The sequence below is a fragment of the Pogona vitticeps genome, chromosome 1, assembly GCF_051106095.1.
Source record: "Pogona vitticeps strain Pit_001003342236 chromosome 1, PviZW2.1, whole genome shotgun sequence".
Taxonomy (NCBI): domain Eukaryota; kingdom Metazoa; phylum Chordata; class Lepidosauria; order Squamata; family Agamidae; genus Pogona; species Pogona vitticeps.
Window position 1 is genome coordinate 244,936,282 of NC_135783.1, and position 22,921 is coordinate 244,959,202.

The 22,921-nt window shown below is 45.9% G+C and overlaps 1 protein-coding gene across 1 annotated transcript in view; it reads right to left on the reverse strand.

The window, feature by feature from the left end:
• The window catches only part of GRK2 (G protein-coupled receptor kinase 2), a 45,850-nt gene extending 28,620 nt beyond the window's left edge, over positions 1 to 17,230 (reverse strand). Inside the window, exons 1-2 of the mRNA XM_020805992.3 lie at positions 16,290 to 17,230; positions 3,816 to 3,892 (exon numbers count right to left, since the gene is read on the reverse strand). Coding sequence (XP_020661651.1) covers positions 3,816 to 3,892; positions 16,290 to 16,402 — 190 coding nt within the window. The 5' untranslated portion in view covers positions 16,403 to 17,230. The remainder of the gene's footprint in view (positions 1 to 3,815; positions 3,893 to 16,289) is intronic.
• Between the last annotated feature and the right edge of the window lie 5,691 nt (positions 17,231 to 22,921).

Here is a 22,921-nt window from a genome sequence, read left to right on the forward strand (position 1 = left end):
CTTTTGTGTAAATACATGGCAGAAACCCACTTGCCAGTGATAGTGAGAAAGTCTTCCATGGCTCCCATGATGCGTATGAATGTGCACATCTTTGCCTACATGTATTCTTGTGAGAAGCAGATCTCTGGTAATAATGCAGTCCATGTAGACACATCCACACCGGTGTTACCAAATGAGCAGCTGAAAAGGTACAGTTAAGAAGACTTATCCCCACACCTGAGGAACAGTTACTAATTTCTCAAAACACCCATGCACACACTTCCGCCTTCCTTTCCTCCTCTGCAGAGGAACACGCTGATCAACAGCCACCTCAGCTTGTGGCTAAACAGCTCCTGCTTCTAAGCCCTTCCCCCAGGGCAGGCATGCACCATCATCCCCAGGTGACAGGAGGAGAAAGGCAAACCCAAGCAACTGCTGGGAAAGCAACAGGAGAGTAAGGAGCAATGGGAGAGCCTGCAGGGGCGGGACGGGGGGGGGGGTTGCTTTAACTGAGACTTATCATGCGGAAACCACAAGTGGCCGTGGGTGTGGGAGGAAGCAAGAGTGTTTCCTGTTGGGGCGGGGTGTACTAACTGAAAGGGGGAAACTTCCCTTACAAACAGAGAGGCCTGGCATAGTAGGGACAACAGTCCAGTGCCACCCAAGAAGTCCTTAGGCAAGGGGGGACCACACACAAAAAAGGGGACAGATCTCCTGTCTTTTTAAGTAGCCACATGAAAGAAGAAATTTCAGCAAGCGTAGCTCTGCGTGACAAGTTATGCCTCCCGAAATTCTGCACAATCATTTTTGGCATCTAGCCACGCTACCTGAGCCATTTTTTAAGTGAACCTCCTTAATCTGTATTTTCATCATCTTTTCTCCAGATGGTCCCAGCAACCACAACACATCTCCAGCTACTTACTCCTAACTGGTATGCAGGAACTGTCAGGTAAAATTTCTGCCAGCCCTCTATTTACTGAGAAGCCAAAACATATTCTCCTGCTGATTTTTGTTTAATTTCTTCATACAGCTGTTAATAGAGTAGCAGCCCTGCCAGGAAACAAACTAGCTTTCCTAGTTTCTAAAAGGCTAATTTATTTTAAAGAGATGCATGGAGTGGGGGGCGGGGAGGCAGAATTCAATCTTGCACAGATTTTTTTTACTGATTACTGTGATAAGTAAACCTGTTTCCCATGCCATCCTACTTGCTATATTATTCTTAAGTTCACAAAAACCCACTGAGGGTCCAGTGGTCCAATAATCACCAAAGCAGGCCTTGGGCAATATGAAGTCCCCAATATTGTGTTGAACTCCAGTTCCACTAGCCACAGCCATCCTAGTAAAAGCCAAGAAACAGCCAAAAATCATTTATCAACAACTGGAAACTCACTACTTCTTCATGCCAACCTAGAGGGAGAACATTACAAATTTAATGTAACTCTTATGCTTTCTTCTCCCTGTGAAAGGACTTAAGGCAGCTCACAATGAAATAAAACAACACACTAAGCACAATTAAATTTCGTGTTAAAGACAAAGAATTAAGAACTGCGATTTCAAAACACTTAAAAACACACATCTATTAATTCAACAGGGAACAAAGGTATATCCAGCATCCCATAATGACACTACTGGTCCAAATCAGTTGAAAGTCTCCCTAAAAACAAAATGTCACCCTAAAAAAGAATTACCAATAGGTGGAAGGACAAGGAGGAGGGGGCCAGCCTTGCCTCCAAGGGGATTGATTTCTGCAGTCTGGGAGCAGACACTAACAAAATCCTTTTGTATGCCTCATGCCAGAACTGGGAAACATGTGGCTCTCCTGATAGTAAAAGGTAAAGGTAAAGGTTCCCCTTGACAATTTTTGTCCAGTCGTGTCCGACTCTAAGGGGTGGCGCTCATCCCGCTCTTCAAGCCATAGAGCCAGCATTTGTCCGAAGACAATCTTTCCGTGGTCACATGGCCAGTGTGATTTAGACACGGAACGCTGTTTACCTTCCCACCGAGATGGTACCTATTTATCTACTCGCATTTGCATGCTTTCGAACCGCTAGGTTGGCGGGAGCTGGGACAAGCAACGGGCCCTCACTCCGTCACGTGGATTCGATCTTACGACTGCTTGGTCTTCTGACCCTGCAGCACAGGCTTCTGCGGTTTAGTCCACAGCGCCACCACGTCCCCTTTCTCCTAATAGTATTGGATCACAATTCCCCTCATCCTTCATCACTGGATATGCTGCCTAGCACTAGTGAGACTCCCCACGGACAATCTGTTGGGGCCCATGTTTCCTAGCCTTGCCTTAAACTGGATTCTTTTCAATCCTTTTCTCTTCCAATATCCTTCAAGTGAAGCAAGCACCACCCAGTTCACCACTCGGTAGGGGAAAAAGAATCATCACCAACTGCACAAGAAGCAGCAGAATTTCTTCACTGACCTCAAAGAATTCCCTCTTTCAGCAAATCCACTTGCATAACCTCTCTGCTCATCTCCCTTAGGGCTTTACAACACCAGCATGATCCATAAATTAACCAAACTCAAAAGGGGCACAGGACATTTTCTGCTTATTTTAGACCAAAACAATTTGGCTGACTCAGAGTTTATCATTGCACACCCAAGGGTGGGCAACATCGAAAAACCCAGGAGCCACGTATGCCCATTCTTGTACCTTGGGCAGTCATATCCACTTTTGCAACCCTTTTTTCCCTACAAAAATTGGACTTTTTAACCTGAAGAAGGGGCTCTGCACCCCCAGTAACCCAATTTTTTTAAAAAAGTTTTGGATTGTGGATGGTCAGGAATGTTGTGGAGCCCTCAGGTCATGGCAAAATTAACCCTCCCATGTTGAAAAAGACCTTTTCTGCATTATTATTATTTTTGCAGGGTAGAGGGTGCTGGGGGCAACACTGGGACTCTGTGTGTTCCTTACCCATGTCCTAGCAGAACAATGCCAAAGCAGTGACAAGCAATGCCTTTCAGAAGACCTTTCCTACACACTTTATGAATGTACAGGAGCACTGGCTTCCTTCTGGTTTCCATACGAGACTCACTAACCTACGTTCTGAATGAGGACAGTCACCAGGTTTTCAGTAACTGGTAAGAACAGTAGGTGAGAATTCCCCTAATGCAGGATAAAAAGAAACCCCACCTATGGCACCTTCTCTCTTGTACAACTAGAGGAAGTTTGGAAGAAACAACTTCCTTTTCTTGTTTTTACATTTAGGACATAAAGAAGACACACTGCAAAAGCACCATAATGAGTAAGAGCCAAGTTAATGTCATAAGTGTAACGAACATAAGAAGAGCCCTGCTGGATCAGGCCAAGGGCCCATCTAGTCCAGCGTCCTGTATCTCACAGTGGCCCCACCAGATGCCTCTGGGAGCACACAAGACAACTAGATACCTGCCTCCTGATACCCCTCCCTTGCATCTGGCATTTGGACGAAGAATGCTTTCTAGTTACTCTTTAAAATTGCTTCTCAAGAGCACTTTTTAAATGCTTCATGCCATTCTCCTTTCACTTATAAGTTTCCACCAAGAAAGTAAAGAAAAAACATGCAATGTAATTATTACCTTTCTAATAAAAACTACAGCACTTTTAAAAACTAATAATAATAATAATCTACTGTAACAAATTGGTTTTTAAAAATATCCGAATTCTGACAGAAGCTATTTGCACATCAGAAGCTGAAGAGGGACGAAATGACAGACTGAGCTTCTATAAGAAGCTGTGCAATATCCTGTTCCACCAACCCTACCATCATCTCGTCCTTCTCTCCAGGCTGAATTAAGTGCAAGCATGTACTTTTGAAGTCCTGACCTGGGCAAAGGCTCGTACTCACCAATCTTCTGAGAAAATATCTTTTCAAAGGTCACCTCACCCCGGTCTTCCAGGTATTTCTGCATAACGCTGCGGATGCTGCCAGGAGAAGGTACAGAAGAGTTAATTGGGAAGCATATCTTTCGCATGGCATATTCTTTCCAGACACTTTTTCTGAATGACAAAAGAGAGAACCTTGCAGTACCTCCAAAGACTAGCTATTTTAGACTTCAGCGCTCGCTTTGTCATTTTTGTTGCAGCAGACAAACGCGGCTATTCCTCCAGAACTTGTGCCTATGAAGCAGCTTTCCCCAACTCCACATACCTTGTCATCATGGAAAGTAAGATACACTGAGTGGGGAGGGGGGATCTCTCATCTTTGAGATCAGCAGAACTCAAAGGCACTAAGTTAGAGCGATCTAAGGCAAATGAGTGCAGCTGTCCTGTACCTTTAAAGGGTGTGCAGAATTGAGTGGGGATTTCAGCAGGTCTATAGCATGGGCTACGAGGGTTATATTCTGAGTCCAATCCATTTTATTAAAATATCATGTTTGTTTGCCTTTCCAGCTATTTTTCTTTTCTTTTCTTTTTTCTTTTTATGACCAAGAAGGACATACAAAATGGGAAGAAACTGGGAATACAGTACCTTTTTGCTGAGAACAAATCTAGCATTTCAAGGTCCAAAAGTACACTGACTAGTTTCAAAGATGAATTGGCAAGATTTCCAGCTGGCAGCTTGGAATACACTATACTGTCTGGCCACTAGACACAGTCATGCTAGGTTAATGAATTACAAATGATTGAGAGACTGTTTTGGAGCAAACCGTCCCCCTTTTCCCCTGAAATGGGTGAAAACCTGATTTTTCTTGCGAATATTAACTCATTGAACAGGACACAAGATACGTCTATAGATGAACTTTCATTCCCATCTCACTCTACAGCAGGCAATGGAATTTCCTGAGGACCATTCACAAGGATATACCCTACTCACAAAAATATCAGGGAACGTCCCTTAGTATTCTCCTTCTTTAGACCTAATAGATTTTATTTGAAAAATCCACAGAATTATTTCTAATGACTTGCTCTTCACAGTTTACCTGAAAGGAAGCACTACAGATGTAAATAGGATTATCTCCAACTAAGTGTGCTTACATTTGCAATACTGGTGCATTTCTCTAGATAAGAGAAGGACATGCCAGTGAGAAGCACATGCCAATTTTGGAAGACCCAGCTTAAGATATGACTTGACAGGTATGCTGAGTTAGCATTCTTGATCCCTACAATCCACCCGTTGACTGTACAGATCCTTGAACTGGTTGAAACAAGAAATAGCAATGCACGTGGCACATGTAGCACTAATTCCCTATGCTAGACACCATAGCTTGCAAAATGAGCTGTGCTACCAGAAATGGGGAAAGATGCATCTAAAAGTGTTCTTGTGGCCAGTTTACACAATAATCAAAACCTAATTGGTAAAGACTTAGACTCCTCTACTGCAGGCTGCAAGTGTTTGAAAAGAAGAAAAAAAGTTGGTTTGAATGTTTTCTCACGGGAAATCCCTTCACGGAAAACTAGCACAAGAAAGTAGCCCTTCATCCTGATGTGCATACTTTCTTACTAGTTTGAATATTGGGTAAAATAGTCCATGATCCAGGCAGGCCCTTTGTCCAAAGTGGTATTATCTAGGAGGAAAAAGGCATCCCTTGTTTCTGATGTCGAATCAAGCCCCTGCCTCCCACGGTATCTTAAAAAACATCAAATGGAAAATGAGCAGAATAAAAGCCTGTAAGAAAGCCACTACAGCATCCTCAGAGCACAAGGGAACAGTATTTCCACTTATTTTGCTATTTTACATATTCTGTTAAAGCATTAAGATCAACTTTTGTGGATACAATCTACTAGTTAGAGCTTGAGGTTAAAAACGTGCGACTGCTAGACCCTCATTCTGTCTTCCAGAGAAAGGCAATATAGAAGATTCCATGGGGGTTTAATGCAAAGAATATCTAGCCTCTAAGGGACAAAATGTGTTGAGTTGGTTCTCTTTTGTCTTCTCTTTTGTCCACCAGATCAGGTGGAACTGGAAGGTAGAGAATCAGTATCTTAGAATCTTGCTGCAGTAAGTAACAGAAGCCTGCATGATTTTTTTTTCTCCTTTGAACAATTTCCTTCCAAGGAATTATTAAGCAAGAGGCATTTCTAAGGTACATGGAGGAACCAATTTTTCAGGGCTCTGGATCCTGAAGCTAGTGACTCTTGGGGAAATGGGGAGAAGATCCTGTGACTGATATGGAAGAACAGTGGGAGGAAGGAGGATGGTTGTGTTTCTGGAGCCTGCTGCTGTTATGGGACTGGGATAATGCGTCTCTACCATCTCCATGACAACCCTCTCCAGGGGGCAGGTCTATTTGAATGATAGCAGTAATATTATTACATAAAATGCCTTCTGTGGAAGAAGGACTTAACACTCATCATCTGGTTATTCCTGCAATGTCCTGGTAAGGTAGACAAATCAGAATTGTTACCTGATTTATGCATTCAGCAGAAGGTTGAACGTGGGTCTCTTAGCTTCAAGACATTAGCTCTGTGCCAGAGCAGCACAACTGCATTTAGCCCAGACGTAAATGTAGTCTGGTCATCCGTGGTGAATAAGAATGCAATCCACGCAACCATAAAATGAAAGCTTTACAAAAGGGAGTTAATTTAAGCCACAAGTGACTAGCATGTCTTTGTGCGGTTGAGCAGCCTAGAAAACTATCAAGGTGGGCTTGTAAGTGCTTTGTAATCTACAGAAGTGATTCTAAGGCTTTCTGACAATGGACTAGAGACTGGAGGCTTTAAAGAGGTGGTTCAAGTAATCCAATTTCTGCCTCACTTTCCCTCTTAGTAAAAGAGGATACTAAATGACAGCAAGGGAGAAATACTGAGAAAGTCAGCTCCCTAGAGTTCTTCTTGCACAGACTCTTAATGAGAGGCAGTTACAACTAAAAATAATCAGCCAGCTGTTGACAATGCTCTTGTTCCCTTAAAGGCCATTGGGGAGGAAATGGGAAGTGGCTTGCATGTATCCCTGGGCACTGGAGCTGTGCGTGTGTGTGTGTGTTCTCTCTTTCTTTATGCTCTTGTGGATTGAAAGCTCAGCTAGTCTGATTCTAGTACTTCATGGAACTCTGGCAAGCTTCATACCCAGTGCCAACGAAAGGAAATGAATGCACAGAAAATAATTTGGTACCCTTAACAAGAAGAGAAACCCTGCGCCCTGCAGCAACCAGCAAAGGGAAAACTTGCCTCACTCCTTTTGAAGTATCTTCTCTCCACTCTTTATTATCCACAGTCCCACTGAATCTACATTCTGCCTTTTCATAAATGCCACACTGATCCATTCCTGACACATTTCTAACTCCTCTACGAAGCCTGCAAGAAAGGATGAGGACATGGTGGATGCTACAAAAGCCACAGGTTGCCCCAAGTCTTGCTCTCTGCCGCAGTTGCTTACGTTGCAGCAGATCCAACTGCCTACACTCGCAAGTGACACAATTTCCTGGCAGCTGCACCAGAGAGACACCTTCCCTTTGATACTAGGCTGTGTGTTGCTTTGGCAGGAGTAACATGAGACACTGCACCACACAAAGGGCCAACTAGCGTGATGCTTGCAGGAAGCGCAGTTGTGTGACAATCTATTGAAGAAAGCCAAAGGGAGAGACTTAAGTGATGCTCCATAATAGGAATTATGGAGCCCCCTCCCCCCCCCCTTTCCTGATCTCTGATTCTGCTCTGTGTGACAAATTAAAAAGCGATGCTTAGGAGAAGTGGGCTCCGTTCCCCACCAACCTATGAAGTTCTCTTGGTGCTCATGGCTTGGTACACACACACTGCCCGATCTACTCCGCTGGGTTGTTATTGTGAGGATAAAAGCAGATGCAATAGAGAGGCGGTTCCTTCTCACTGTCACTTTTGAGATACAGCCATGTGTCAGAATTTAGCTAATATATAAATGTATTAGAAATAGCCAATGTACATAGTATAGCTAGTTACATGTATTATGAGAGAGAGTAATTCTTTAGACACACTGGAACAAAGAAGGATACTAATTTTAATTACTTACTTATAGCGCTTTATGTAATCACCTATAAAAGCTACCCTTTGTATTTTGGAAGTTTGGACTCCTATACTGACACCTTAGGGTATTTATGTATTTGATTTCCCTGCTGGCATTAAGAAATGCTGTCCTGATACTGTGCAACTTTAAATGCCTCTAGGCAGATTTGTAAGAGAAAAAGTCTCTACAATGGGACCCAGTATGAGCTGCTTGGGAGGAACTAGGATATCACATAATAAATAAAAAATTAAGACTCCCTCTAAATGTTAAAAGATGAAAGTGGCTTTGAGAGGCAGTAGCTCTAAGTAGTCCTGCCCTCACCCCCCAGAATAACTACCCCACATAAATAGAGCTCTTTAATATAGGCTTTTAGTAACAGGGACCAGAACCACAGACTTCAATGGTGGGGAACTTTGATTCAAATCTTCATTTCGTTACTAATCTCCATGAGATTTAGCTCAGGAAAAATGGCAGTATCTTAGTTTAATCTCTTTTAGAGGGTGGTTGTGAGGACAACATGCTGACTTCAAATGCCTCAGAGCAGGGATGGGGAACACGTGAATCTCCAGATGTTGTGTTGCCCCCCTCACCACTGGGTGTGCTGAGAAAGTCTGACAGGATTACAATGGTGCAACATCTGGAAGGCCACATTGCCCTTATGCACTTGCCTCACGGTAGTGATTCTCAATCTCTCATTTTACAGATTTTTAAAAACTTCAATGCGCAGAATCTGTTGCCACTGGCCAAGGTGTCTGGGGCTTCTGGGAGTTGAAGGCCAGACCACCTGGATGGCCAAATGTTGAAAACCACTGGTTTAAAGCAGTGGTCCCCAACCTTTCTAATGCCAGGGACCGGTTTCATTAAAGACCATTCTTCCAAGGACCGGGGGGGGGGGGGGCTGCCGCCATCGCCGCCCGGGAGTGGGGAGGGGCGTGGGGGGGCATCCGTGCATGGGGGTACTTGTTATGCAGTAGGTTGTTGGAGGAATTTCCAAGGGATTAGATATACCATGGAGCACAGTGAAGACAGTCATCATCAAGTGGAGAAAATATCGCACAACAGTGACATTACCAAGAACTGGACATCCCTGCAAAATTGATGAAAAGACTAGAAGAAAATTGGTCAGGGAGGCTGCCAAGAGGCCTACAGCAACATTAAAGGAGCTGCAGGAATATCTGGCAAGTACTGGCTGTGTGATACATGTGACAACAATCTCCCGTACTCTTCATGTGTCTGGGCTATGGGGTAGAGTGGCAAGATGAAAGCGTTTTCTTATGAAGAAAAACATCCAAGCCCGGCTAAATTTTGTAATAACACATCTGAAGTCTCCCAAAAGCATGTGGGAAAAAGTGGTCTGGTGAAACCAAGGTTGAATTTTTCTGCCATAATTCCAAAAGATCTGTTTGGCGGAAAAACAACACTGTGCATCACCAAAAGAACACCATACCCACAGTGAAGCATGGTGGTGGCCGCATCATGCTTTGGGGCTGTTTTTCTTCAGCTGGGACAGGGACCTTAGTCAAGTCAGAGGGAATTATGAGCAGTTCCAAATGCCAGTCAATATTGGCACAAAACCTTCAGGTTTCTGCCAGAAAGCTGAACATGAGGAGGAACTTCATCTTTCAGCATGACAACGACCCAAGGCAGACATCCAAATCAACAAAGGAATGGCTTCACCAGAAGAAGATCAACGTTTTGGAATGGCCAAGCCTGAGCCCAGACCTGAATCCAATTGAATATCTGTGGAGAGGGCTGTGCACAGGAGACGCCCTTGCAATCTGAGAGATTTGGAGCATTTTTGCAAAGAAGACTGGGCAAATGTTGCCAAGTGAGGATATGCCATACTGATAGACTCATACCCCAAAAGGCTGAGTGCTGCAACAAAATCAAAAGGTGTTTTGACAAAGTATTAGTGTAAGGGTGTGCACACAAATGCAACCATATTATTTCAGGGGTTTTTTATTTTTTATTTCCCTCTACCTAAAAAAATTCTGTTTGCTGTTCAACTGAGTTGTACAGTTCATAGGTCTCATTAAAGGTGGAAGAAGTTCCAGAACTGTCTTGCTTTTGCTTTCACTGAGATTTCATAACACTGGATTGATTGATTGATTGATTGATTGATTGATTGATTGTGTGTGTGTGTGTGTGTGTGTGTGTGTGTGTGTGTGAGAGAGAGAGAGAGAGAGAGAGAGAGAGAGAGTGCATTCCCAAATTTTCCTTGTAATATTTTATGTATACTTTTCACTGTTTTATCACAGGGGTGTGAGGTGTTTCTGCTTTAACCAGTGCTTATCAAGTAGAATTTAAAGCAATACATTATACATATGAAATATAATGAAATCACTTCTCATATTAAAGCAGATTACCAAAGCTCTTCATAAAATATGCAGATAAAATAATTATTGTGAACAATAGTAAAGCATAGCATATCCCCAAAAGATCCTGTCCTTATGAAATTATCATCTCATCAAATCATCACACCATCATCAGGCTACAGTTCTATCTATGAACAGCCTGCTGTGTAAGTTGTCAGGACCAAACCCCCATTCTCATGGCTTGGAAGGTGCAGGATTAGTCCTTTTGCCAGCATGAGAGGGGGAAGGAGGGGGTGGATGTAACCCTTCAGGCAGCAGAAGGGGTTGGGCTCCCTTCTGGCTGCCTCTCCTGCCCGGTCTTGGGGGCTTCCCTCCCCTCGGCTGCATTTGGAGTTGGGGGACCCTCACTCCCCTACCTGCCCCTCGCCTCCTGCCAGCCTCCTCCAGTCCTGCCCCCGCACTCACCATCCCAGGCAGCCCTGCTGGGACACACTCACCATCTCTCCCAGTTGCAATGGTGGGGGGTGTTGGGGGGGAAGAGGTGGAGGCTCCCTGGATCCCAGAAAGGGAGAAGCAGGTCCCAGGCAGCCTTTCCAGCCACCCAAGCCTCACTTTCCTCCAGAGGAAGAAAAAGGGCGGACAGGAAGGGACATGTTTTTAGAGAGGTAACATTTCCAATGGGGACAGAAAGGTCTCCTTCTTCCAAGCTCCCCTTCCCTTCTAGGAATCCCCACTCGGTGTATTTAACCCTTAGTTGGCTCGCCATCCTAAAGAAGTCCAGGGAAGCATTGCGTGGAGTTTTGGTTCCTTGGATTCCTTCTGGGTTTTTGAAGGGAAGGGCCGGCACCTCCACCCGCTTGCTGCCTAGCTGAGGAGCAACCCTCTCCATCCTGCTCAGGAAGGGAGCCCGGGGCTGCCAGCTGGGAGGTGCAGGGCGGTGGGAGAAGTGGAGTCCCAGTCAAGGGTGGCTGTTGCTGCTGTTGCTCGCCGACCCCACCCCAAAACATCTCGAGAGCTCTCTTTAACACCCCTCCTCCTCCTCCTCCCCCTCCTCCCTCAACCACGACGAGAAGTGCTTGGCGGTGTGTGCTGCCTTGCACATAGCATACTGGCAGGAGCGACCATGGGCAGGCAATGAAGCGCTCCGGCACCAAGTCGCCCAAGTGGCCGGTGGGGCAGCTGGCCAGAAGCGCCATGCTTCCTCTCACCCTCTCTGAGGAGGCGGCCCCTCCCGCTTTCTTCCTCTTCCTCTCTTTCTTTTCGGTTGGTTCTTTGTGTATTCTTTGCCCTGAAAGCACACCGTTCTCCCTTGAGAAATATATTTCCCAGGTTGGGGTCGTGCAAAGCCCCCGCGGGGGCCCTGCCTCTGCCCCAAGGGACCCTGGGGGAGTCCATGCGCCACAAGGAGGTGCAGCCACTGGGTGGGGTGGGGAGTAGGGGAGAGGCCACTCCAAAGAGGACCCTCCGAGTGACCCTCCCGACCGGGCCCGGGAAGTTTTTTGCCCAACGCCAGAAGAGAGAAGAGCAGCCCCCCCCGGGGGGGGGACTAACCGCCTGTGCCCGCCTCTTCTCCGTGGCTGCTCTTCTCCGTGGCTGCCCAGCCGAGCCCTGCAGAAGAGCTCGGGGGACTCAGGTGCCAGTCCCGTCCCCTTTGGCTGCAGAAAGGGGCACAGCCGCCGCCGCTGCCAAACACCTCCCGCGAGTAGCCCCGCTGCAGCAAGAGCTCCGGGATCAAACGGGCGGGCTGATGACCACCGGCTGCCTAGCCTGGCCCCGCCCGGACCAGAGCCACCCCCCCTCCCATTCCGCCATGTAAAAGTAGCCTCTCCAAAGTTGCAAGGCCCACCCGCGCGGCTCACTCCATCCATCCATCCCTCTCCCTCCTTCCTCACCCCCGGGAGGCGCTTCCCTGGGGCTCCCTTTTCTCCTCCCAAGCCCAGGAAGAGACCCAGGCTGCGGCCCCGAGTGGGCTCAGGCGGCAAAGAGCGGGGTCAGCAGTGGCCGTTTCCCTTTCTCCCTACCCCCGCCCCGCAAGTCCAGCAATGGAAAGGGCAAGGGAGGGGAGTGGGCCGCCCCGCCCACCCCGGGCTTCCTGACAGCCCTTCCCGGTGAAGCCCCTGCCCCCCACCCCCCGCACCTGAAGCGGGGCGAGTCCTTGAGGCACTCCTTAAAATCGACGGCCACCTGCATCACGGCCTTCCTTGCTTCTGCTCCTGCTTTCGGAGGACAGAGGGAGGAAGGGAGGCGGTAGGGCTTTTGCGGGGGTGGGTGAGTGCGGGGGGGCAGGAAGTCTGTCTCCGCGGCCCGGTCCAGCTCAGACCAGGGACCGGTACTGGGCCGCGGACCGGGGGTTGATGACCCCGGGGTTTAAAGGACAAGCAGGATACAACTGTAACAAGACATTAAAAATAGTGTATCCCTGCTACTGTATTATAGTCATGAATACATTTAATCCTGTGCAACCTGTTCAATAGCTTTTACTGATGTTCCCTGTTGCAATATCTCTGTCCTATTTTTGTTATTCTAAAATTCCAGAAGATGGTCTAGCATTTTAATCAAAGTCATAAAATAATCCTTTCAGAATGGAAGGCCCACTGAGATGACAACAGTGTGCTTCATATTAGATTTTATTGTATTTCCAAGACGCAGGTAAAAACAGACAGGAAGCCTTTCAATCAATTACTCATTAAGAAATGTTCATGAAAGGCAGAGTGCTTAGATTATTTTGCCTCAGTTTACAGTAGTTTGCCCATATAATGATGTTTGTGATAATCTGTTTTTAAGGAGTGTTACAGTTGCATGCGAATAGGATTGTGGCTCTTCACACAAGACAAACATAAAAATTAGCATGGGGTACTAAATCAACATCCTGAGACTCTTCCCATAAAAAGAGAAAGGAAAAAGCAAAGCAAGCTTCTAGTCCTTCTGATCTGTGAAGACAGTGTATTGGAGCACAATCTAGGCAGACACTGGAATCTGAATTTTTCATGAGAAGGGAAAAAACTACATTTCAAGTTGTGGTGGTGTGTGGCTGAATTTCCAGCAATCTCAGGGTGGGGTGTCTGGCTTCCTACATTGCTTTTTGCTCTTTCCCATGGCAGCTGCAAGTAAAATAAATTATGCAAAAATATGCACATATCTTTGATTTGCACATTGTACTGCAAAGCACATACTCAATGCTGCTTAGGATCCAAACCCACTTTCCTCCATCTTGTGATTTCAGATGGACTATGCCTGGGGGCCTATCAATTTTATGTGTTCAGATGGGGGCATTAAGAATTCCGTCAGCCTCTGCCTTATCACGTTCTCTGTAAGCCTACCTATTTCTGACATTTCCTTTTTTTTATTCCCTGTTAAATTCCACAATGGAGTGTATGTGGTTGCCCTTCAAAAACAAAATACCTTAAGCAAGACAGACACATCTCCTGGCCTAACTACTAGAGGAAGATCCTAAATCCCAGTATCAGATTCCGGCAGATGTCTGGAACATAGTCACACACAGTTCCACACTCATTTTGACACACTCCCCCCCATGCTATCCTGTTATTCCTTCTGATGGGAAATTTCTGCACCTTAGTAAGCTCCCTATTGTGATTAAGACAAGACCTCTCTAGGGGCTTCTTAATCCTTAGCCTTCTTTCAGAGCATTGAGTTGCTCCTCTGATTAGCCATCTGACCCCCCCCCCCCAATTCCCCAATAAAGGCAAAGCTCACAACTGTATCCTTCTGTATTTTGAGCTGCAGTCAAGATAATCCCTTTCCTCTACTCCAAATGGCTATTAAACTAGAATACTGCAAAGCAGGAAATGATATGGGAAGAAGCAAGCAAATGAAAAAGGAACTGAGGCTACTTGCCTATAAAGAAATATTACAACATACAGAGATTTTTTTTAGGCTGGGTGAAAAACATCGCAAAGTGTGGAAGGGGCACAGAAATATTTAAAATTATGCACGGTGTAGAGAAAGTGGACAAGGAGAGGTTACTCTTCCTCATAATGCTAAAACTCAAGGTCATCCAGTGAAGCTATGTGGGGGCAGATTCAGGACAGATAAAGGGAAGTCTGTATTCACATAGTGCAGAGCCACCCTGTGAAATCTGCTTCCTCAAAACATGCTGAGGGGTGCAGCCTAGGTAGCTTTAAATGAGAAGTGGACAAATTCATTGAGGATAAGGTTACTAGTGGCTATTAGCTATGACAGCTACTGTATCTGCAGCATCCTGTGTCTGAGACAACACGCCTCTGAATACTAGTGGCTGCTATTGCCTTCATGTCCTGTTTGGGGGCTTTCCATAAGCGGCCAGTTGGCTTCTGTGGGATCAGAATGCTGACCTGGCCTCCTCTAGCAGATTTTTTTTTTTGGTTACAAAAATCAAAGGCCTTGCTGGTGTGCCTCAAGGAGAGGGCCATCAGGCATGCAAGAAAAAAAACGACACTATCAAGACAAGTGACGCTTCGCTTAGGCACCACAACAGCCAGATGAGAGGTGGTTAGAACCTCAATGAGAAACAGCAAATAGGACTTAACTCTGCAGCTTCAAAACAGTGATTTTAAATTGCCCTCAAGATTATGACTCAGGCCAAATGGACGGGGTGTGTGCGCTACCACCAAGCAGCTACTGGCTGAGATGATAAGCAAATGAAAAGACTCAGTTATTCGGTTGCACCGATTTCAATATCATTTCCCCCTAAGCCTATGGAAGGTCACCTGAAGTACCCATGTGGGTACTTCCACACTGAAACTATCAGCCACTTGAAGAGCACAAAGGCTACAGGGATGACCACAATAACGCATCCATTTCATCCTCTGCAAGGGGAGCTGCCACTGCTTTTGGCAAGGGGCCTGTTTGATCTTCCTGAGAGACAATCCACCTCTCCTTCAACAGAAAGAAGGGAGGCAAATTCTGTTTGAATAGACATCTCAGTTGAGACAACCCAAGATTATTGGCTAGAATGAGAGACCAGATGAAAGTGCATTGAGGGCCGACTGAGGAGGGCCTGCACTTGTCTACACATTGTAGCTACAGGATGTCTGTCAGGCCCAAGCCTATAACCTTCAATAACTGCTGCCAGCAAGACGTAAGAGCTGGCCAAACTAAGTTGTGGCTCTGTGATCCAAATGGATGGCCAGCTGACATTATTTGACTTAAGGATCTAGTAGTGCCTTTGTACGCATGTGCCACCTGGAAACAAGAGCCTTAAAAGACACAGTTTTCTTCAACTGCATTTCCCTACATACGCTTTGAGGAAAGCTGCGTCTCAGTGACTTTGCAGCAGGCTTGCAGTGTTGTTTAGGGAGCCCCAATTCCCACGAGTTCAGAGCAGACAGAAGGTAAGCAAAGGTGTGGGTGTTACTAGCAACCATGCTACCAAAAGCATAGTTCTGGAGGAATATCATGATAGCTGCCCTGCGCGCTTGTGGACGTAAGCCTTACAAGAGATTCTTCTGCATAAGCAACAGGGGCCCACTGCTTCCACAGTGATGATCAAAAAAATGCAAAGCAGTGGTCAGGGTATCAGGAGAATGGCACCCAGGCACTGCTGTATGTTCCTCAGAACATGCAGTACCACAGAAATGTAGTGTATATTCATACACAGTCTAGTGTATTAGCCTGACTCTGCGGGGGCTAATAACTACATGTTACACATCCATAGTGAGAAGGCAACAGAGGGGGGGAAGGGGGGGTGTTTTGATTCTCTGGGGATATGGACTACAAGGTTGCTGCTGGGAAGCCTAGGAATGGTATCTAGAGCTCTGGGCTGAAGGAAGAACCAGGAAACAGAGCCAGGGCGCCCTGACAGTCCATCATCCTGCCCACTAGAATAACAAGCACGTAAGCCGAACTATACCGCTTTCAGGAGCCCCCACCCCCGCGATACGATTCGGTTTTAGGTACCTCAATACCTCCTCTGCAAGAGGCAAGACTGGTTGCCTCGGTTCATTTCACAACCGTGAAAAGCTCACGTCTGCATGGATTCACAGACGCGCTCTTCCCCCACACTCACACCGCTTTCATCCAGACCCAGGCAAGCCCGCCTTAGGGAACCGTGTCTCGTGGACGGGCCCGGCACCTGCCCCCGGCTCACCTCGGTTCAGGTAGCACGATCTTTTTGCTTGCCCGGGCGGCTGGAGTAGATTTACTTTTCTCCATAGCCATCAAGTAGCTCACATCAGCGAGCACAGCCTCCAAGTCGGCCATCTTGCCAGGAAATAATTTCTTCTGCTTTTCTTTTTTTTCACAATCAATTCTCTGATGACTCCCCGCGGCCTCTCCGGCTCCTTTGCCTTTTCTTTCCTCGTCGACGCGTGTTATGCCTCCGGCTGTGCGTATGCGTTGAGAGGGGGGGGAGGAGTGGGGGTGGGGGAGAGAAGGAGAGGGGATCTGGCCCCCCCACCCCTCTTACAAACAGATCCACATGATGCCTGGGCAGAGAAGCAGCGACCCTTCCTGATTTCTGCCTGCTTGCTCTTCCTCTGCCCCCCCTTGCCCTCCGGCTTCTCTTTTCTCCAGGGCTGGCGGGATGCGTGTCGGCGGAGGGGGGAGAGGCGGCGGCGGCGGCGGCGGCGTGCAGAGAAAGACGAGAGGGAGGCTGCCTCGCCGCCGCTGCTGGTCTCGCTGCCTGTCAACGCGGATCGGCGGCGCAGGGGTAGTCTAGGGGTGGCTGGCGCTTGATCGCGACTCTATCTGTCAACGCTCCTCTTTCCTGTGCCGGGCTGTGGTCCGAATTTGGAGGGGAGGAAGCAGCGACGGAAACAGGAGCAGACCCACAAAAAAGTGCTAGTAAAAGAGAGGTGAAGGTTGCCCTGGTGAAAAGAAGGCGAAGCCGCCGAGCGGAGACGAAGCTTTGCGCCCTGCTTCCTCGCCCCTTCTCCCCCTTCCTCGTCCTTTTGTGGTTTTTGTTTTTCTGCAAGGGCAAGGAACTCCGGGCCCCGCCAAGGCAGCAGCTTCTGCCTTTCCCCCTTCGCCTTCTCTGGGCTCCAGCTTAAAGCAACAGCACCCGGGCAAGAGGCGGGGAATGGAAGAAGCCTGCTTTGTACACATAAGGAAGTTCGTCGCTCGGTGCCGCCCTCTGGAGACTGCAGGAGGATTTGCCATTTGCTTGGGTTTTTTTTTTAATTATTATTTATTTTTATTTTTTTAAAAAAAGACTCTTTCCATTTCGATTCAAGCGCAGCCTGAGGCAATACGCTGCAGTGCGGGGTGCTCAACTCGAGAAACGCTCGGAGGCCTAACGGGGCCCTCCGTTCCTTGCTCCGTTCCTTTCGCTGCTGCACGACAGCGTTCAGTTAGGGACGCCTTCGAGCGGGCTGCGTTAGGAATCACAGTTATGTGGAGGAAGGAGGCTATACTCCTTGTACCTTAAATGTAAAAGAAATTCATCATATGGATGCAAAAGGAAAAAAAAGAGGTCCTTTCCATTGGGCCTGGGGTAGCAGAGGAAAGTAGGGGTTGCTAATGCACAATGTCAAAATGCCCTAGGAATTTTGAGAGAGAAAGAAAGCCATGTTAGCCTGTTTCAGCGAAAACAGAAGTACAGTATAACTATAACGTCCTACAGTCTAGAAAAGAACTGCGACATAAATATGTGGCGTCTAATCCTTCACACCCTGAGTACTGACGTATTAAAGATTAAAATTCCAGAGCAAACTTTTGAGATGCTGTTCTGGAGCAGAATGAGTGTTTGGGTATTGATACTAAGCAATCCGCATCAGTGGGATACGCACACAACACACACACAGTAGGTGGCTAGAAAGCACAGTTTCAAATGTGGTGTGTAACCAGGCCGGTCTAGACACACTGAAAAATGAGTTGAGAGTTTCCCCATGTTTCTCCATCTTTTGGTAAAATATTTACACATGAATAGTTAGGTTTTTCCCCCCAAGGAAATGGCATATGATATCTGGTATAAAGAATACCCAGGGCCAACCCTGCCGTTACACTGAGTGAAGCAACTACCTCAGGTAAAGGATGCTGGGGAAAGATAACAGTTTCTTAGCTGTTTCTCTGCTCTCCCAGTCATTATCTGTTGTGTGTGTGCCACACATGAGTTTGTCTTGCTCCCCTAAACTAGTTTGATGTCCTCAGGAGTGCAGGAGCATGGTGCAGTATTCCATTGCCAGTGTCCCACTGGGCCCCCAGTCAGCTTAGTACAGTACTTGAAAAAAAAGGGAGAGGGTAGTGCCACGTTATCCACCTCAGGCAGCAAAATGTCTTGGTCCAGGCTTGAAAAGACCCTGCATAAAGGATAGAACGGTTCAGCTTTCTCTGTTGTTGAAGACCAGCTCTCAGGGGTCCAGAAGGTCATGGGTGTGCAACCTCTGAATTTTTAAAAGTTGCCCACTCTTGTTCAATGGAACAAATTTCAAGACTGGGTACTAACACAGGATTCCGAGTTCAGACAGGATCCTGGCCTCCCCAAATGCAAGGGTTTTTCCAATTCCCAAATCATCCCAATGGAAATGTAACTTTTATTTGAAACACTTCCAAATAAATTATTCAAGCCTCTTTCACCAGTTTGGTGTCATGCCGTTACCATTTGGTTTTTGCTAGTCAATGCCGGCATCCTTTACTGAGCCTCAAACCTCAGATTTTGACACCTTGTTCTCTCCAGAAGGTCTGTACAGCCGATTATGCCAAACTCAATTCCTTTCTCAAATGTTTATTTGAAATTCTCTCTGGCGTGGAAAAATATATAATCAAGTCGGGTCCCCCCCCCCCCCCCCTGTATTCTTACTTGTCTCAAACAACATACAGGATGGGGGAGGGGTGTAGCTTGACTTTCACCAAAGGTTAAGCTTTCAGCTTGCCAGATCAGATTGTGTTCTCATTAACACATGCAATGTTCATCACCATGACTGCAAAAGCAAGTGATGACTTCCCTGTGGAAACGGACTGCCACAAATCTAACACTGGGAAGAGGACTTCTATACCTTCTCCTATTGGCTCACGTACAATTATTTTCAATGAAGCCAGCTCACAATCAACAGGCCCAGTGTACAGAAATCAATTGTCTTCGATGCCACTTGATTCTGATGCATTGGTTCAACAGACTCCACCCCCATCTCCCTTGTAAATGTATTTTATGATTGCTCACATATATTAAATTTTACTGCTAAACAGATGTATCCAGAAAGTGGTTAATCCAGTTCTTAGGAACTGTTTTCCTTGACCAAACTGAAGTGCTTTTTATTAGCACTAGTCACGTGGTTGCATCATTATTTCCTTAAACAATCATACATTTCTAACTACCTTTTATGTTTTTTTTTTGCTTTCCATACCTGCATATTTATGAGTACAGACACAGAATATATATCTATATTCAAGAACAGGCACTTTTGGAAAAGTAAAAATGATTTTATTTCCAACCTGTATTAATATTAAGTAGCAGTTAATATCACTGCATGATCATGCCCTTCCTTTTAGCCTTTCAGTGACTGAAATCCTTTCTGTATGTTACACTGCAAAAGTCTGTGGGGGGGGGGGAAATCCACCACAGTGATTGTATTTAGAAATAAAACATTTTCAGTTTCTGCCCTAAAGATCCTGAGGCACCCATTGAATCCCTTTTGTTGCCAGGAAGCTGTGGGGGCATGGGATGAGAAGAAAGTATTTGATTAATGAAAATCTCTGTTGCTGGGACAGCTTCAATTTTCAGTAATTAAAGACTTCCCCATCCCATGGGCCCCAATATTTGATAAGCAAAAATCACTGTTGCTGGGATTCGATTTCTCCATTCCATGGCTGCCAATGGCTTCCTGATGAAAGGGATTCTGATGGAAACCTTGGGACCTTTGAGAGAAGGGGAATCAGAAATATTTTATTACCACCACCACCCAAAATGAGACTGATGACACCAGTTTTACATGGTGTTACTTACAGAACAGGATTTCAACTAGTCTTTCAGGTAGGATAATCTGGTATGTCTATATTAGCAACAGGGATGTGAGTGAGAGTCACCAAGTGTGCAGTCCTCCCAGAAGAATCAGCCAAAAGATAACAAAGGATGTGCCGTAGGAGAACTTATTAAAATTGATGATGGAGAAATAGGGTGGAATAAAGCGGTTGAGGTGTTCTTAGCTGAGGGAAGACAGAAACAGAAGTGGGCGGAGCTGGATCTGATGAAGTGGGGATGAGATAAAAGAGGAGGAGGAGAAAGAGGAGGGACAGAAAGGAAAAGATGACAAGAGCGTGCAGACCGAGGAAACAGGAGAGACAAGGTACAGATTCATAAACCTAGTAAAAGAATCCCCCAATTTAAGAACGGGAGGCGGTCTGCTTCCAGACCCTCCCAGGGAGATAAAGAAAGACAGGCTGAGGCAAGGAACAGGATGGAATATGGGAGTGGTTTATCCTACAATGGATTTGGGGAAGAAGGAGATCCATTCTGGTGTCAGCAACAATCTCCCCTGGCTGGAAGATTATGTGAAGCATCCCTGTTGCGTGACAATGTGTGTGGTATTGAGCTTCCTGGCACAGAGCAGAGTTTCTCCAAACATCCTTGGGATGAAGAAGGAATAAGGAAAGGAAGAAATACTGAGTTTGAGAAAGTTAAAAGTTATAAGCTGTTGCAGGAGGTGAATGAGTTGGACCCTTTTGGTTTAGGTGTTTTGGATGTTAAAACGAATAAAGAACCGTTGTTTGTACCGGACGCCTCCACTCCTTCTGTTCTTCCCGCCGAAACCCTGGGCCCGCCCACACTTGCGAAAGAACCCAATCACAAGCGAGCAATCTAGTCTGGGTTACAATCTAGAATGGTTGGAATGATGGGGCTTGATTGCTCCTATAGCCCCTGTAGTTGCGATCTAGTCGGCCAAATGTTGATGTTAGATCACTTCTTTTGGTCTGTTTGGCCCTCTTCTTGCTGCTGCCCTCCTCCTGCCTTCTCTTTTGCAATAGCTGTCAGCCAGTTGGGAAAGAGCCTGCTAGCATTTGCTTGCAGGTGAGCATTAATGCAGGGTTTTTATGCACACAAAGGGGGGGTATGTACAGAGTGCCATATTTCAGCCCTGTTTCTCCTTTCCTCCTTTCTAAAATTAATTTTTGGTAAGTGACACAATGCCCAAGTGATGCAGCACAATAGTGAGTTTAATTTTTTTTAAGGAACATGCTTTTCCCCCACTTCAAAATAAGATGTAGGGTGCCATCCACAATCAGACCACACCCACCTGTACACATCACCCCTGATGCGTAGGAAGAACACATACCAAACTCCACACTGGAGTGATCTAAGTGATTGCACTGCAAGGAAACTGTGTGTATTTGGACCATTCTTAATTGTTTCAATTATTTTATTTATTTAAAACATTTTTTACCCCATCTTTCTCCTTGAAAAGGCCCTAGGACAGTTTACAACACTGAAATACAATATTTAAGGTAAGACAGTAGGTTCCAACACTAAGCCAATCTGAGACGGATAGGTCCCCAATGGGACAGGCTGGAGTATTTTAACAAGAACATCATGTAGTGAATATTTTTAGAGCAATCCCAGCTCTTCTAACAAGGGGGTACATAGTGGCCTAAAGTCCTGTGTAGCTGGCCTCTCAGTCAATGTCTAATTTCTTTCTTTTTAAAAATATAGGTCACATTTTGTATGAATAAATAATACAGTATTAGTTTTACAAATGTTTTGGTGATGTGAAAGCAGCTTCCAAAAGCTATAAATAATTTAAAATGTTGATTCCACACTATTTGAATCATGTTTGTTATACAAGTAGACCTGCAGATGGGAAAAGTCCTGAACTCAATCCAGTGAGTGGGAGCTGATAGTCTCCAAAGAAACCATGACTCCTTTGTTGGAGGAAGTGAACTTGATCCACAGAAGCTCACATTAAAATATAGAAGTTAGTTAGTCTTTAAGGAGCCTCAATATTTTAGTCTGTTGTTTTTGTTTTGTCTGATACTACTCCTTCAGATCACAACAGTTAATCTTCTATTCCTGTTAAACAAGCAAACAAAAATATAGATAAAACAAATCACCTTCCTTTACAAAGGCCTTTGGTGATGATGTGCAAGAGTATATATGTATGCATCTGGAGATGGGCTGGCTCAGCAGAGTGTGTCTTCTCAACATATCTAAATACAACCTCAAGTACCTGAATATTTGAAAAGTAGTAGCAATGGCCCTGTCTACCTTGCAGTAGCTATGGTGTTTCCAGTAGCGATGTATGGAGGTGAAAGCTGGACCATAAAGAAGGCTGACCGCTGAAGAATTGATGCTTTTGAATTGTGGTGCTGGAGGAGACTCTTGAGAGTCCCCTGGACTGCAAAGAGAAAAAACCTATCCATTCTGAAGGAAATCAAGCCTGAGTGCTCACTGGAAGGACAGATCCTGAAGCTGAGGCTCCAATACTTTGGCCATCTCATGGGAAGAGAAGACTCCATGGAAAAGACCCTAATGTTGGGAAAGTGTGAAGGCAAGAGGAGAAGAGGACGACAGAGGACAAGATGGTTGGACAGTGTCACCTAAGCGACCAACATGAATTTGACCCAACTCTGGGAGGCAGTGGAAGACAGGAGGGCCTGTCGTGCTCTGGTCCATGGGGTCGCGAAGAGTCGGACACGACTTAATGACTAAACAACAAAAACCTTGCAGTATGAAAGAAGACTAGTTTATTCCTCTACTTGTGTAAAAAATTCCTACAGGATTGGAGAGAAGAGTTAAAAATGAGTTGGCATAAGGTCAGAATTGTTCTTATGCACCAATGTAACATTTGCAAA